Here is a 15,318-nt window from a genome sequence, read left to right on the forward strand (position 1 = left end):
ATACGCCATTTTGGACATTTTCAATTTTATTGTACAGTCTGATAAAGAATCTTAAAAGCTACCTCCTGACGAAAGAATTTTTCAAAAAGCTGCTCTGGGGCCCATTTTATTAAGCAAACAAACAATGATGTATACGCCAATTTTACTCATCATGATGTATGTATACATTGAGAATTGATAGAAGTCAAATTCAATACTGTTTGAATGTTGATTTAAGGTTTTGGGACCAAATCAAGACTGGGAAATAATTTATTACATTATTTCGATTTAATTCTTAAGGGGACATCCATTAGGCGTCATCCATAAAGTACGTCACGTTCTGAGGGGAGGGGGTTTGAGCAAGCGTGACATTGCGCGTTAAAAGCATAGGAAATCGTGACAAAGGGGGTGTAGTAAATTTTGGCTGATTTTAATGTGACGTACTTAATGGATGACACCTTATCCACACCCACGTAGACACTTTTTTGAAAATTCTGGACCTACCCACCTCCCTTACGGACAATTGTTCATGCAAAAATGTTTTTATGGAGCGTAGACAATCGCTAAGGGAACGTTCTTTTATTATGTAACGCAAAAAAAATCGGATTTTTAAACCCCCTCCCTCTCCCTCGTAACAAAATTTCAATACAAATTTAAAAAAAAATGTATGGAGCGTAAAACGGCCTTCGACCCCCCCTCCTCCCTCCCCCCAAATGCGTTACGTAATAAAAGAACGCTCCCTAGTACCCTCCCCGCCCTTAAAGTATCCACGTGGACAATGCATTCCCTTAATCCGCTCAGCTGTCAAAATAGCTGGCACAAAACATATAGCTTGCATTGATCGACCAATGTATACATACATCATTGGGAAGGAAAAGTTGTGATTTTTTAATGCTATTTTTACGGCCAAATGATGTTTGTGGTTTAAAATCGTAGAGAATAGGAAAAATCAAGAAATTTTGTAGGGGCCACATTTTTATTGTACTTTTTAACAGTTTCTACAGAGCAGACCTTAAATTAGTCATTTTAAATTGAAAAAATGAACAAAAACAGAAAATCGTGTCTACAGCAAAATCACCTCAATGGCGTATACATCATATCGCCGTAAAACGGCAGACAAGCTGAATATTGTTCCTTGAGCTATTTTAGGACTCTAGGCCAAATATGAGCCAAATCGGTCATCATTTACCCATTGATACTCAAAGGTGAAGTTTGTATGGAAAAAATCGAAAAAATGTATGGAAAACCCAATTTTCTCACGGTTTGGTCTGCACGGCGGGCTACTTCTTTTCAAATATTCCCAAAAGTGAGATTCTCATTGGAAATTTAATGCTCTACAACTTTGTAGAACATACCAACGCTGTAAAACTCGATCCTGAAAAGTTATCAGCGAGTTAAAAGTCATTTTTGTATGAAAATCATTTTTCTCCAACTTTAGGCTCGGGTATCAATGGGTTAATCTCAACCAATTTCGCTCAAAATTTACACAGATGCTTAAAATAACCCAAAAAACCGTTTTCCGCTTGTGGAGCAGGGGGTCATTTTTTCTGGGCACCCTAGTATAGATGTATGTACAGTAGGGTGCCCAGAAAAAATGACCCCCTGCTCCACAAGCGGAAAACGGGTTTTCGGGTAATTTTAAGCATCTGTGTAAATTTTGAGCTAAATTGGTTGAGATTAACCCATTGATACCCGAGCCCGAAGTTGGCGAAAAAAATGTTTTTCATACAAAAATGATTTTTTTAAATCGCTAATAACTTTTCAGGATCGAGTTTTACAGCTTTGGTATGTTCTACAAAGTTGTTGAGCATTAAATTTTCAATAAGAATCTCACTTTTGAGAATATTTGGATGGAAGTAGTGCACCGTGCAGTCCAAACCGTAAGAAACTTGGGTTTTCCATACATTTTTTCAATTTTTCCCATACAAACTTCACCTCTGAGTATCAATGGGTAAATGATGACCGATTTTGCTCATATTTGGCCCAGAGTCCTAAAATAGGTCAAGGAACAATATTCAGCTTGTGGAGCGAGGTTTTGAGAAAAAGTCCCATATTCTGGGCACCCTAATGTACAGGAATTTATTCAGGGGACATTAAACTATAACTTGAAGCCCCAGGCGATCAACTTTGAATGACTTTAGTACGTTTGATACGCGCATTTCTGAAAAATACTCGAAAAGGCCCTTTTTTCATTCAAAATCCGCGCGCGAGTTGTAAACTATTTTTGAGAGTTTTTTGTTGTATGTAAACGTTGTTCCTGACATCCTAATCTATCATTCTAGGGGTGAGCACCAAAGTTTTGACAACTTTTAATTTTTTTGGGACGGCCTACTCCCCAGTTTTCCAACATTATTTGTAAAAAAACAATTTCTCTGTTGATATTTTTTAAGCCGTTACAAATTATTTTAAACGTTTTTTCGTCCCCTTTTAATAATTTCTCAAAAAAGAAGAGGCAAAACTATTTTTCCAATTACTTTAACATTTTAATTGAATTTCAATTGAAAATAATTTGCGTTTGCGTTGAAAATCATTTGAAGCATAATTGAATCAGTTTTAAAATATTTTGTATTCAAGTTTTTATTAAACAATAATTAGTTTCTGAAACTTCACACAATCGGTTGAAGCGAACCTGCCAGTGTCACTTAAATTAATTTAATTTTCTTTTCGCTTTCTTCGCGAACCCCAGCTGAAAGACGAGACTGATTGCAATTATAATCGCCGTGAAAGCTCAACCAATTAATCAAGCCCCGTTGTCGTGTGAGCTCAACCGGTAATACAAACCTTCTCTTCCTTTCGCTTGTTATCTGCTTGCAGGAAATCTTTCACGAGCACTCAACCCACCTAATCTACTTGAACGAGCACTTGAGCGCCAACAAATACATATCATCTAAAATCCCGGACCGGATACGGCAAAATGTGCAGCAGAACTTCAGAGGCGGTAGCCGGCATCCGCCGTACTTCCTGCACGGTGGCCACGGCAGCGGCAAAAGCACACTGTTGTCACACATCTACAGCCAGGTCAGCGACTGGTTCGAGCACGTGAAGGTGCACCGTTTGATCCGATACGCGGCGGCCACACCCCGCTCAGCCTACAATCTGGAACTGTTGCGGGTCATCTGTCAACAGCTGGCAATTATCCTCAACATCCCGGAGGGCTACCTCCCAAAGGATGCGTCCTTTGATCCGCTGTACATCAATAATTGGTTCCAGAATCTGTTGAAACACTGCGAGGACTTGCACAACGAGATACTGTTCCTGTTCATCGACGACCTGCACAAGCTGAACCCCCTGGACTGCGACATCGTGGCCGCCCTGTCCTGGCTGCCCATCAGCCTGCCGTGGAACGTGTTTCTCGTCGTGTCCACCACCGTCCCCATCGAATCACTCAAACTGACGCCCATCCAGAAGGAACGCTTCAAATACTCGGACTACTTCTACGACCTGGCCCTGGAGCAGAACGAAACCCTCGTTCGAAAGGTGAACGAGTCCGAGTCGTTTGAGGAGTACGTGAACGGCATCTTCGACGTGATGGAGCACCGCTTCGGGGTCAAGGGCTTCAGCCGGCTGGCCATCTACATCACCTGCTCCGAGTACGGGCTGACGGAGACGGAGTTTCTCGAGCTGCTGATGCCCACCCAGGACTCGGAGGCGTTCATCGATTCGCGGAACGGTGGCTTCAACTTTTCCACCTTCCTCACCGCCCGGAACGTGATGAGTAAGTGCGGGTGTAATTCAATTAGTTTTAGTGGGGTCTAGGGAGGTACCCAAAAAGATTGAAATTTTTCGAATGATTCAAACATTTTGATAGGAGATTGAATTTTTTTTTTTTTATTAATGACATAAAATCAATAAACATTTTTTATATTCTATGTAAACATTAAAGTTATCATTTTGAATATTAACCAAAAACCCGCCTAGTACCTTCCCCTTTAAAACGCACCGAGCTCTAATCAACTTTTCCCTTCTCCGGAAAATGTTCCCCCTCCTCCTCCCCCATCACACCCAGTGTGAATCGTCACTTGCAGTAAAACTTTAATTCATACATATATACAGCAATTCCCCACGAAAACAGCATGATTCGAAAAAAAAGTTCTCCGATCGGGCTCAAAATTTTTCTGGGGGATCCTTGGCCGAAATAATTAGACCCGTATTTTTTTTGTTTGGCCATTAGGGTGACCTACGCCGTGTTAGGGTGGTCCGAAAAATGGCAATTTTCATCGATTTTCGCAAAAACTACTTTTTTCAAAAAATCATATCTCCGCGCCATTTCATCCGATTTTAGCTGTTTTAGACGCAAAAGAAAAGTGATTAGTTTGGCTATTTGGGAAAAATAGTAAGAAGTTTCAAAAATCTAGCTTAACATTTGAAAAGGTCATATGAAAACTTAAAAAGCTGTTTTGAAGGTCTCGGGACCAAAGAGCCTATGTCTGAAAATATTTTTATCGGATTCCTCGGAAAATTTCACATAACATATTAAAAAATGGTGAAGTTATGTTTTCGATACTCTGAGATACGATTTTTTGAAAATAAAAACTGTGTTTTTCGACGCGCCACGCGCAAAAATTGGAAAATGACGAAAACGGGAAAAAATCGACTTTTTTCACTAAAACTGCGATAACCTTAAAATTTCAGCGATGACCTATACATGTTAGGGTACTAAATTTTTCGTAATTAAAAGACGCAACTTTTGGTACCATAACATCTATAGGTCATCGCTGAAATTTTAAAGTTATCGCAGTTTTAGTGAAAAAAAGTCGATTTTTCCCCGTTTTCGTCATTTTCCAATTTTTGCGCGTGGCGCGTCGAAAAACACAGTTTTTATTTTCAAAAAATCGTATCTCAGAGTATCGAAAACATAACTTCACCATTTTTTAATATGTTATGTGAAATTTTCCGAGGAATCCGATAAAAATATTTTCAGACATAGGCTCTTTGGTCCCGAGACCTTCAAAACAGCTTTTTAAGTTTTCATATGACCTTTTCAAATGTTAAGCTAGATTTTTGAAACTTCTTACTATTTTTCCCAAATAGCCAAACTAATCACTTTTCTTTTGCGTCTAAAACAGCTAAAATCGGATGAAATGGCGCGGAGATATGATTTTTTGAAAAAAAGTAGTTTTTGCGAAAATCGATGAAAATTGCCATTTTTCGGACCACCCTAACACGGCGTAGGTCACCCTAATGGCCAAACAAAAAAAATACGGGTCTAATTATTTCGGAAAAATTTTGAGCCCGATCGGAGAACTTTTTTTTCGAATCATGCTGTTTTCGTGGGGAATTGCTGTATATATTTCTCGTGGTTGCTTTGCAGGGCCGCTGCTGCGGGAAAAGCTAATGTCCGGAAAGCTGCTGATCGTGTGGCGGCACGGGCTCTGCTCGGACATCACCAAAGTGCGCTACATGACACCGGAAATTTCCCGGGCCGTCCATTCGGAAATTGTGAATTTGTTTTTCCCACCGGACAGCGATGAAAGCGACGAGATCTCGAGCGAACAGCACAGCAGAAAGTCCAGTAAGTACACTCGTAGTCGTACGATGGTTAATGGTAGTAGTAGTAGTTTGTAGTAGCCCCTTGCCACTAGTAAACTAGTACATTTATTAGTGATGCAATGTTGCAGACGAACTATTTGGGCGGACCTTTTTGGATGTTGGCTGGCTGGCAAACTGAAATAGTAATGAGCAATAAATGGGGACAAATTCGTCCCGAGGAAAATTGGGCAAAAGTTTCCACAGAGCTGTAATTACTTCATCTCGGGAGTGTATGTGTGTGTGTAAAAGTGTGCGTGTGAAACGTGTTATTCTAAATTGGATTTGAGGTTTTCCTGATATTGCGTAGGATGGCAGAGAAAGACCCAGTTAATCCTCAGTTCCTTAAAAAGTATCAGAAATTGATATGGAAAAAACATACTTTTAATTAAATAATGCGTGGTTACTATGAATTGTACTAAAAAACTCGTTTGAAAAGTGGGGAAAATATGACTAAGAAATTTGTTTTTATATAGTGTGTTTACTAAAATTTTTACAATATTTTGACAATTTCACTGCTGCACATTAATTAAATTTGTAACAGAATTAAAAAAAAAATACAAGTAAAAAAATGGTTGGATGTTAAGTCAAAACATTCACTTAAATTTTTAAAACTGATTTTTCAAAATGTTGATGCAAAAAGGATTATGAAATGTGAAATGCTTCATAGATGATAACAAAGTCTTCATTTTTTTTAAATTTAGCTTATGATTCATTTGATCCCTTAAAACTCCGATTTGATTTAAAATAATACAGGGGAATTGATAAATAAGAATTTAACGTAAAATTGTCTGAAAATTCATTTTTTTTTATTTTGTCGTTTAGGGCACTTTTAAAAAACACGTACATGATTATTGTCCTGACATACCACCCATACATTTTTTTTCGTGAGGCTTTTTTCAACATGTTTGGCTACCTCCAAAAAAAAAATGAAGTAAACAAACTTTTGTAATAAAAAACCAAGGAATCTCATAGAAATGGCGTGTGATTTTCTATCAGTGTATTTTTTTCAGAAAACCTGACAAATTTTCTATAAGTTTGTTTTTTGTTTTTTTATTGAGATACAGAAATATCCCGCAAATACTTTCAATCTTTCAATATAGCGAAACCTTGCATGGCTTTACCCATGGTTACGCCCTTTTGAATAGTTAAGGAATCTTTAGTATTTTTATTTTTCTGGAATAAGCAACGAAAAAAAAAAAAAAAAAAGCAACACTGTTAATTATTTCCACTATTTTCCTCATAAAAAACATAACATACAAACGAAAGGTGCCAAACCCCCAACTCTACTTCACACTTGTGCCAAAAAGTCCGCGTGCCTCTTTTTCCTTCTCGCGCGCGTCAGCAACAAAAGGGCAAACATAAGGATTTATGCTCATTTTAGTGCTTGGTTCTTGCTCAAGTGAAAGCTCCAGAGCACACCCAGCCAAGAAATACGAAAAGCGCCAGCTGTTATTTGGGCACAGTGTGAAGTAACTGTGTTTGTGGGTGTGTGTTGCAAGTCTTCAAGGGGGGAGAGCTCGGAAATGTTTTAATACGGTGAACATTCAGAAGTCTTGAAAAGCTCATTTTGTTCAAATGTGCAGACATATAAGGTACAACATAAAAACACACGAAGGAAGAACGTACCGGGTTCCTCGTGGGAATTGTATAATTTAAAGGAAGCGTTTGCGAGAAATTAAGTTAAAGTGTCCCTTGAAATTTGCGTGATGTAGCAAGTGACACATTAAGCACTTTATCAACTTTTAGTGTGGAAAAAACTTATTTCGAAAAGCAAAAAAAAAATCATATCAAAATTTCCTATTTTTTTATCTTCAGAAAATTTATTTCGTTAAAAAAAACCTTTCAAACCTTAATATATTTACACAGCACAAAGCAGCTCCTCAACAACCCCCTTTTTAAACATCGAGATGTTCTTTTTCGTCCCTTTTTCTTTGGTTGTTGGTGTTCCGTGCAAATTTGCCTTCCCCCTTTAACTTTTTTTGTTGACGCGAAAATTCCCATTACAATCAATTAACTTTGCTGGGCGCTTAGGCCACGGTGTATTTTTTCGAGACCTCAATGATAAAAAATTCGGTATGTCTGATATTTGGCACCATGAAAGAAGGGCTCTTCCCCGTCATTTTGCGGTATATACCGAAATATTTCGTCGGGGGGTCTAGTGCAACTTTTTTTTTTTGAAGATTTTTTTTCGATTTTATGGGATATTTGTTCAAAAAAGTCACAGAAAATCGGTGCATTCGTGTTGATATCATTCAAACTTCTTATGAATATGCCTCGGGGATTCTAACCAACTATATTTGACCAATATTTGACCTCCAATAAAAAAAAATCGAACCAAATTTACCAGATTTCTAGCTTTCTTTGAAATAACCCCAACATCCAAGCTGAAAACCCCGATACGACCGAAAGCAAATCTTTTCTTTGTACAATTTGTCATGAAATAACAGTAACACATTTCCCGGATAGAGATTTGAGCATTAAACAATGCAAAACATAGATTATTTATTTAATAAGCTGTTTATTACCCAATAGGTTCCGAAAATTATTTTTTCAATCCTCTGCCACATAACACCATTACATTTCAAAACATTTTAGAATCAATCACATTGTAGAAAACAGTTTTCTGAACAAGTTCCATAAAAAGGTATCACTTTTGGTTCAATATAAGCAGAGATATGCCCAATTTCCTGAAATAAATAGTGCCTTTCTCCAAAATTTCTTAATTTAATTACCTTTCACACGATTAGCACTGCCTACTGAGTTTTGTAATGAATGCTATAGAATAATTTCATTAATTTCGTCAAAACTTGTTATATTTTTTACGTTTTAATAACATATAATCATCATAAAAAATATCTTAGTAGGCAGTGCCCATCATGTTAAAGGCAATTAAATTAAGAAAATTTTGGAGAAAGGCACTATTTATTTCAGGAAATTGGGCATATCTCTGCTTATATTGAACCAAAAGTGATACCTTTTTATGGAACTTGTTCAGAAAACTATTTTCTACAATGTGATTGATTCTAAAATGTTTTAAAATGTAATGGTGTTATGTGGCAGAGGATTGAAAAAATAATTTTCGGAACCTATTGGGTAATAAACAGCTTATTAAATAAATAATCTATGTTTTGCATTGTTTAATGCTCAAATCTCTATCTGAGAAATGTGTTACTGTTATTTCATGACAAATTGTACAAAGAAAAGATTTACTTTCGGTCGTATCGGGGTTTCCAGCTTGGATGTTGGGGTTATTTCAAAGAAAGCTAGAAATCTGGTAAATTTGGTTCGATTTTTTTTTATTGGAGGTCAAATATTGGTCAAATATAGTTGGTTAGAATCCCCGAGGCATATTCATAAGAAGTTTGAATGATATCAACACGAATGCACCGATTTTCTGTGACTTTTTTGAACAAATATCCCATAAAATCGAAAAAAAATCTTCAAAAAAAAAAGTTGCACTAGACCCCCCGATGAAATATTTCGGTATATACCGCAAAATGACGGGGAAGAGCCCTTCTTTCATGGTGCCAAATATCAGACATACCGAATTTTTTATCATTAGTTTGTTCTAAAAAATACACCGTGAGGCAGGTCTCGTTAGTAATCAGGTGACTCAAGGATACCTTAAGGGGCTTGTTACCTTCCTTTTTTGATGACATCTTTTAAAATATTAAATTCGGCAAATTTTCTGGTGATTTGAAACAAAGAGTTTCTAACAATTTTGCAATGAAACTATTATGTAGAAAGTATTTCATTTCCTTTCTATTGATGGGTATTTCTCCGCAAACTCACACAGCAGTTGCCCCGACCCCTCTTCGATTTGCGTGAAACTTTGTCCTAAGGGGTAACTTTTGTCCCTGATCACGAATCCGAGGTCCGTTTTTTGATGTCTCGTGACGGAGGGGCGGTACGACCCCTTCCATTTTTGAACATGCGAAAAAAGAGGTGTTTTTCAATAATTTGCAGCTTGAAACGGTGATGAGATAGAAATTTGGTGTCAAAGGGACTTTTATGTAAAATTAGACGCCCGATTTGATGGCGTACTCAGAATTCCGAAAAAACGTAATTTTCATCGAAAAAAACACTAAAAAAGTTTTAAAAATTCTCCCACTTTCCGTTACTCGACTGTAAAAATTTTTGGAACATGTCATTTTATGGGAAATTTAATGTACTTTTCGAATCTACATTGACTCAGAAGGGTCATTTTTTCATTTAGAACAAAATTTTTCATTTTAAAATTTCGTGTTTTTTTTTAACTTTGCAGGGTTATTTTTTAGAGTGAAACAATGTTCTACAAAGTTGTAGAGCAGACAATTAAAAATGTTGATATATAGACATAAGGGGTTTGCTTATAAACATCACGAGTTATCGCGATTTTACGAAAAAAAGTTTTGAAGTCGGATTCGTGATCAGGGACAAAAGTTACCCCTTTGGACGAAGTTTCACGCAAATCGAAGAGGGGTCGGGGCAACTTTTCCCGATTTCGTGTGAGTTGGTAGACAATTACCCTGATTCTAAATAAATTTTAACAGAAATCATCCTTCAGTGTTGAAATTGCATTTTTCAACAACTGTTAACTGATTAAAATGTACAGAAACGCGAACACCTATGATTAAATTTTAAGTTCTCATATTTCCGTTCTTTAAAAGGTTCGTTAATGGTGCTGACTGGAAACTGCAGGAGAGCGAGCTGCGACAAAAAAAAACCTTTGATATGTATGATAAAAAGAGCTGAGGCGCTGATCAGGTAAAACGTGAAGCGCTTGACAGCTTGACATTTTAATTTAATGTCACTCATTCTTATGGATGGCACAGAAAGAAAATTATTAAAATAAGGTAATTCTGCGCCAACTCACACAGCAGTTGCGCCGACCCCTCTTCGATTTTCGCGAAAGTTTTTTTAAGGGGTAATTTTGTAACACAATTCACGATTACGGGAATTGATTTTTTTTTCTTTGAACACTGTAAAAAACCTTGTAACAACGTTTTAAAAAGCACAACATTTTAAATTGAAACTATATGTAAAAATATCCTTCTTGGTTGTTGCACACGCAAAAAGTACATACATTTCTATTTTAATGACCCCACTATTTTCATAGTTGAGTAACGAAAAGTGGTAAATGTTTACAATTTTTTGTATTTTTTTTATGGAAAGTACGTTTTTTCACAAATGGGTCCTAAAACTAAGCTTAAATCTCTCAGAAGATTTTTCAAGAGCTATTGCGGGCCGGATGACATCGCTTGGCGAAAGTTGGGCCCGCGGACCGTGAATTAGGTACCTCTTCTTAAGAATATGACATGATTTCGTTCAAATGTTAGACCCGACTATGGGGGGCATTGGACCTTTTGCCCCTCCCCCCTAAATTTGGACATTTTCCCTTGGTGCGATAGGCTGCCCCCCATTTGACCCCCCCCCCCTCGGTGGCACCTAGTTCTGACTAGGTGGGGAGACGGGGGGTTCAGAAATAGGCGCCACTGATTACCAGGTATTAAAAAAATGTTTTGTTTTTATGATTCATTTTTGCACTGCCATGTGAATTATTATTTTTGTTAATGTTTACTTTTTCCATCAAACAAAACAAAGAGATTTGTGTTTGATAAACATTTCATAAGCACACAAACACTAACATGATGTGTGTGTGTTGGTGTTTGTGATAGTCTTACCAACACAAGCATACTGATAATGATTAATGATTTCAATGATTACTATGAAGAAGAACCAAAATAAGAAGAAGCCCAAATCGGATTTGAAGGCATTTCACCTTAAGGACACTATTATTGAATACCCAGCTTTTTTCGAATGTTTAAAAATGAGACCTCAAATTCGTGATCAGGGACACGTTTTAGAAAAAGATTTACAAGTAATCGTAGGTTTGCTTAAAACGACTGTAAAAAAATTGAAAATCACAAAAAATATTTCGCCTTTTCAGATCCAATCGATTACAATTTTTTTTAAACTAATCAAATTCTAGCGCAGCCAATCTTGTTCTCTATGTCAGTTATTATCATTTGTAGTGCGCCATTACATTAGAATGCATTGAAACATTACAAACGCTGAAGTGGCCAGGCCTACTGCGTAAATTTTACCGCAGGGATGATTCATTGAAGTTCACAACTCACTTAAAGTTTTTTTTAAGTGCAACAAATCTTAGAAATAACATTCCACGGAATGTCGCACAGTGAAATTTTGCAATTAAAAAGTTATCTCAAGATTTAAACGCAAAGCATTATTCATCGCACCTTCTCCTCCGGTGAACCGTGAAATTAATTCTGAATAATTCCAGCCATAACAAACCTCGCCAGATTCTCCAATTTACTTTTTTCAAACTCAATGAGCATTCCGCTTTCAGCGAAACCAGACTACTGACTGCGGTTGAGTAGGTGTTAACATAAAGAAATAAGTTTAGTCAGGTTAAAGATTGACGATTAATCACAATTAAAACATTGATTTCTTCTGTTTTAAGAAACATCACGGAATGTGCGCCTAGTTTTATTCCAAATATAAACCAGTTGATATGCAACAAAAAAAACACTAAACGTTGTTTCTGATTGTCTACAATTACCTTATCCTGGATCAAACTGGCCGCCAAAAGTTAACAGATCCTTCCGTTTCCAACGGGCACCACCAGGCCCAGGGATTTCGCACGAACGGTGGTAAAATGTAATAAAGTTAGTCCTTAATTTTGGCATCCCCCGGCTCGCAATCGCTGATTAATCGACTAAGCCTGTCTGGGTGCTGCCACAAAAAGTGAGGTTTTTGTGGGATCGTTAAAAAGGATACTTTTAAGGGGTTCATCGGCGTCATCCGAAAGGGATTTCAAAGGATTTGTAAGGGGAAGGGGGAGGCCATTTACAAACGTTTTGACGATAATCTATTTGTGATTTAAGCAGCCTAACTTTTTGTGTAGGTTTTTAATCAAATTGGCAAACTTTGCGGGAATTCATCTGTTTTTTCGTTTCCAAACGAATTTCCTCGAAATAACTCAGCGGACGCAAATATTTAGCAAACAAGTTTATTTGTTTCGAAACACGTAGAAAAACATTCCCCAGATTCCAGCGATACTGTCAGCGAAGATAACGTCTGGATCAACGTTGTGGGAGTGAGATGTGGAAATCACAATCGCAAAAAAGGATACATTTCCCCTCCAGAACCAAACTACACACCGTACATTCTTGGTACCAAATCAGGGACACAGGCAACAATGCGGAAAGGAAATGTCGGAAAAGTCAACCTTCCGTGGAAGAAAAAAAAAGTTCAAGGATCTCGGAAGGACCAGGGTGGGAGAGGGGGGTTGGCGACGGTATACAACAGTAAAATTGAAAAACGGGATCAACCCCCCAAGCTATTGTTTTGTGCTATCTCTCTTTTGAAGTTATTTTTCTCGAGCCAACCTTCCCGGTCGCATTGCTCGTGTGATATCGAGAAACTTTTTTTTGTTCATGTCTTTTCTTTGTGATTGTCACTTGGGTTTTCTTTTTAATCAAGAGTGTTGGGTTTTCATGATGGTTTGAAATTTTACTACCGGAGGTAGTTGTTTTCTGGTTGTCAGGACTAAGGAATTTTGTTTCGAATGTTCTTTAGACATACAAACAATACATAAGCAGATATTCCAGAGTTTAGCTTTCGTGTTATTTTATTGGATGAAATATTTATTACACAGTCTGACATATTTCTTTGTGGTGCAACATTAAATTACATTAGGCATTCCAAATATCTATCAAGAATTTTAAAGGGTGTTTTTTTTGAGTGATTGTTTGAAGCAGATTTTTGACAACGATTGGGATTTCAGCAGATTAATTTCCTCAAAAGTCAGATATTTTAAATTTTGAGAAAAAAGTACATTGAAAAACTCAGATTTTTTAACTATGTTGTCCATAAGAAATAGAGGGAAGGAATCGTTCAAGAAAAAATATTAGGGATTCTGTAGACGGAAAATGCCTTTGAATCGATTCTTTCTTAACAACAATAAAATAATAATTGAATATACAAGCCATAGTCTCAACATTTGAATACAAAAAGTGTTTTAAAATGCCTTTTACACTAGTTCAGTTGTTTTTCAATCATTAGTTTTCAAAAAAAAGTAAGATTTGACGAAAACAAAAATTTAAGCGAAAAAAAAACTTTTTCGATAATAAACATCGAGAATTTTCATAATTAAAGAGATTTTTAAATCAACTCAAACATTCTAAATTGATTTTAAATGCAGGGGAATGCTTTTTAAATTGATTTCAGCTGATTGCACATAAATTTTCATTAAGGTTTTGAAGTTTTTTGAATTTTTATTTTAATCCGGTCTAATATTTTGAAAGGTTTAAAATACATATTTGAATAATTAATCAACGTTTTGAAAATGTAAAATCAGTTTCGTCAAATTTCATCAACAAACTTAAATAACCTGAAAAATTCACTTATTATGTAAAAATATACGTCTTAACAACAATTGTGGGCTCGTATATCGATCATTCTGCAAAGTGTTATGCAATACACACCACAATGAAACAACGTTTCCTTATAATATTCCTTTGTTTCTAAACTTGTCATTATTTCCAACAATCCCGCACCTACATACGTTTCCACCTCGCAAGAAGTTTGAACTTGATACAATTCAGCGCCGGTAAAAACAAAGACCGGTTCTCAAGAATGCGCTAGTTTGAAACAAAAACTTGCATTGTAAGAAAAATTAGCACTGCCAGCAGGAGGAAAAAAGTACAGTCCATTCAGTCATCCTGAATGCCAGCCCCCCCATCTCAACCGGCATCAACGCTCTCAATGTTCCCTCGAGGAAAGACGACCGGTTCCGCTTCCCCAGCGAGGATCAGTTATAACCTATTGCAAGAAGAAAAAGCAGAAGAAAAGAGTCGACTTTTTCTGTTGTCAGTCAGCTTGCGTTCGACTCTCAAAATGCACTCACACTCACTCACACACTCACACAATGGTGTGCCAAAGTCTTCTCGGATTGTGTTGCATTTTATGGTATGCGGGCATGACAAAACATTGAACGCAAAAAAAAAGTTCACAGCAAAGAATCAGGTCGCTTCAATGGGGAAAGAGTCATTTTTCCTCTCGCAGATCCATACATTTCACTGGGCAACTCTTCGTCTAGGGGAGAGTGAAGAATATAATTCAAAAAAGTACCTAATTTCGTAGACCTTAAATCTCATTCTTTTTTATTGAAGCAACCTATCAATTTTCTAAATAATCGCAATTTCAAAAGATACTATAGAAAATTTTGGAAATGTCCTTAACCGGGATGACATTGATAGGATTTCAATTTATTTTTGGAATATTTTCCAACTATTCATGTTTTTCTCAAGATTATTTTTATCTTAAAACATGTACTGGGGATGCCACACAAGGTCCATGCACTATCTTTGAGAAAAAATTTCAATGGTGCTTTAAAAATAGTTGCGTAATTTGAATTCTGGGGTGACTTTGGTAGTTATAGTTTTTCTTGTTAAAATTAAATATAAGGTGTTCAAATTTTATTTCTACGTCAAATTTACCATCGCCAAGATTGAGAATATAGTTTTTAAGAAAAAATATCAATGTTAATATTTAGTTAACTAATTTATAAGATTCTCAACAAAACACATTTAAGTTTTTGGTAGAATTGTTGAAAAGTCACAATTTTTCCTGAGATTTGTTCAAACTAGTTTTGTTATCGATTCATGTTGCATTTTAAACTGATACGAAACACGAATCAAAAGTTTTCACATTTTATATTAAATTTGTTCTACTGAAAATACCTGTAAATTTAAATATTTTTTTGAATAATATTTTAAATACACATTATATTTATTATTTACAAAT

At 36.4% G+C, this 15,318-nt stretch overlaps 1 protein-coding gene across 4 annotated transcripts in view; it reads left to right on the top strand.

Moving 5' to 3' along the window:
• The window catches only part of LOC6033549, a 151,525-nt gene that overhangs the window by 96,509 nt on the left and 39,698 nt on the right, over positions 1-15,318 (top strand). For all 4 annotated transcript variants that reach the window (XR_005278337.1, XM_038261785.1, XM_038261786.1 and 1 more), the window contains exons 10-11: positions 2,794-3,694; positions 5,291-5,491. Coding sequence is in view for 3 of the 4 variants with exons in the window: in XM_038261785.1 (XP_038117713.1) it covers positions 2,794-3,694; positions 5,291-5,491 (1,102 nt within the window). In the remaining variant the exon portion in view is untranslated. The remainder of the gene's footprint in view (positions 1-2,793; positions 3,695-5,290; positions 5,492-15,318) is intronic.

The sequence above is a fragment of the Culex quinquefasciatus genome, chromosome 3 (assembly GCF_015732765.1).
Source record: "Culex quinquefasciatus strain JHB chromosome 3, VPISU_Cqui_1.0_pri_paternal, whole genome shotgun sequence".
Taxonomy (NCBI): Eukaryota; Metazoa; Arthropoda; class Insecta; order Diptera; family Culicidae; genus Culex; species Culex quinquefasciatus.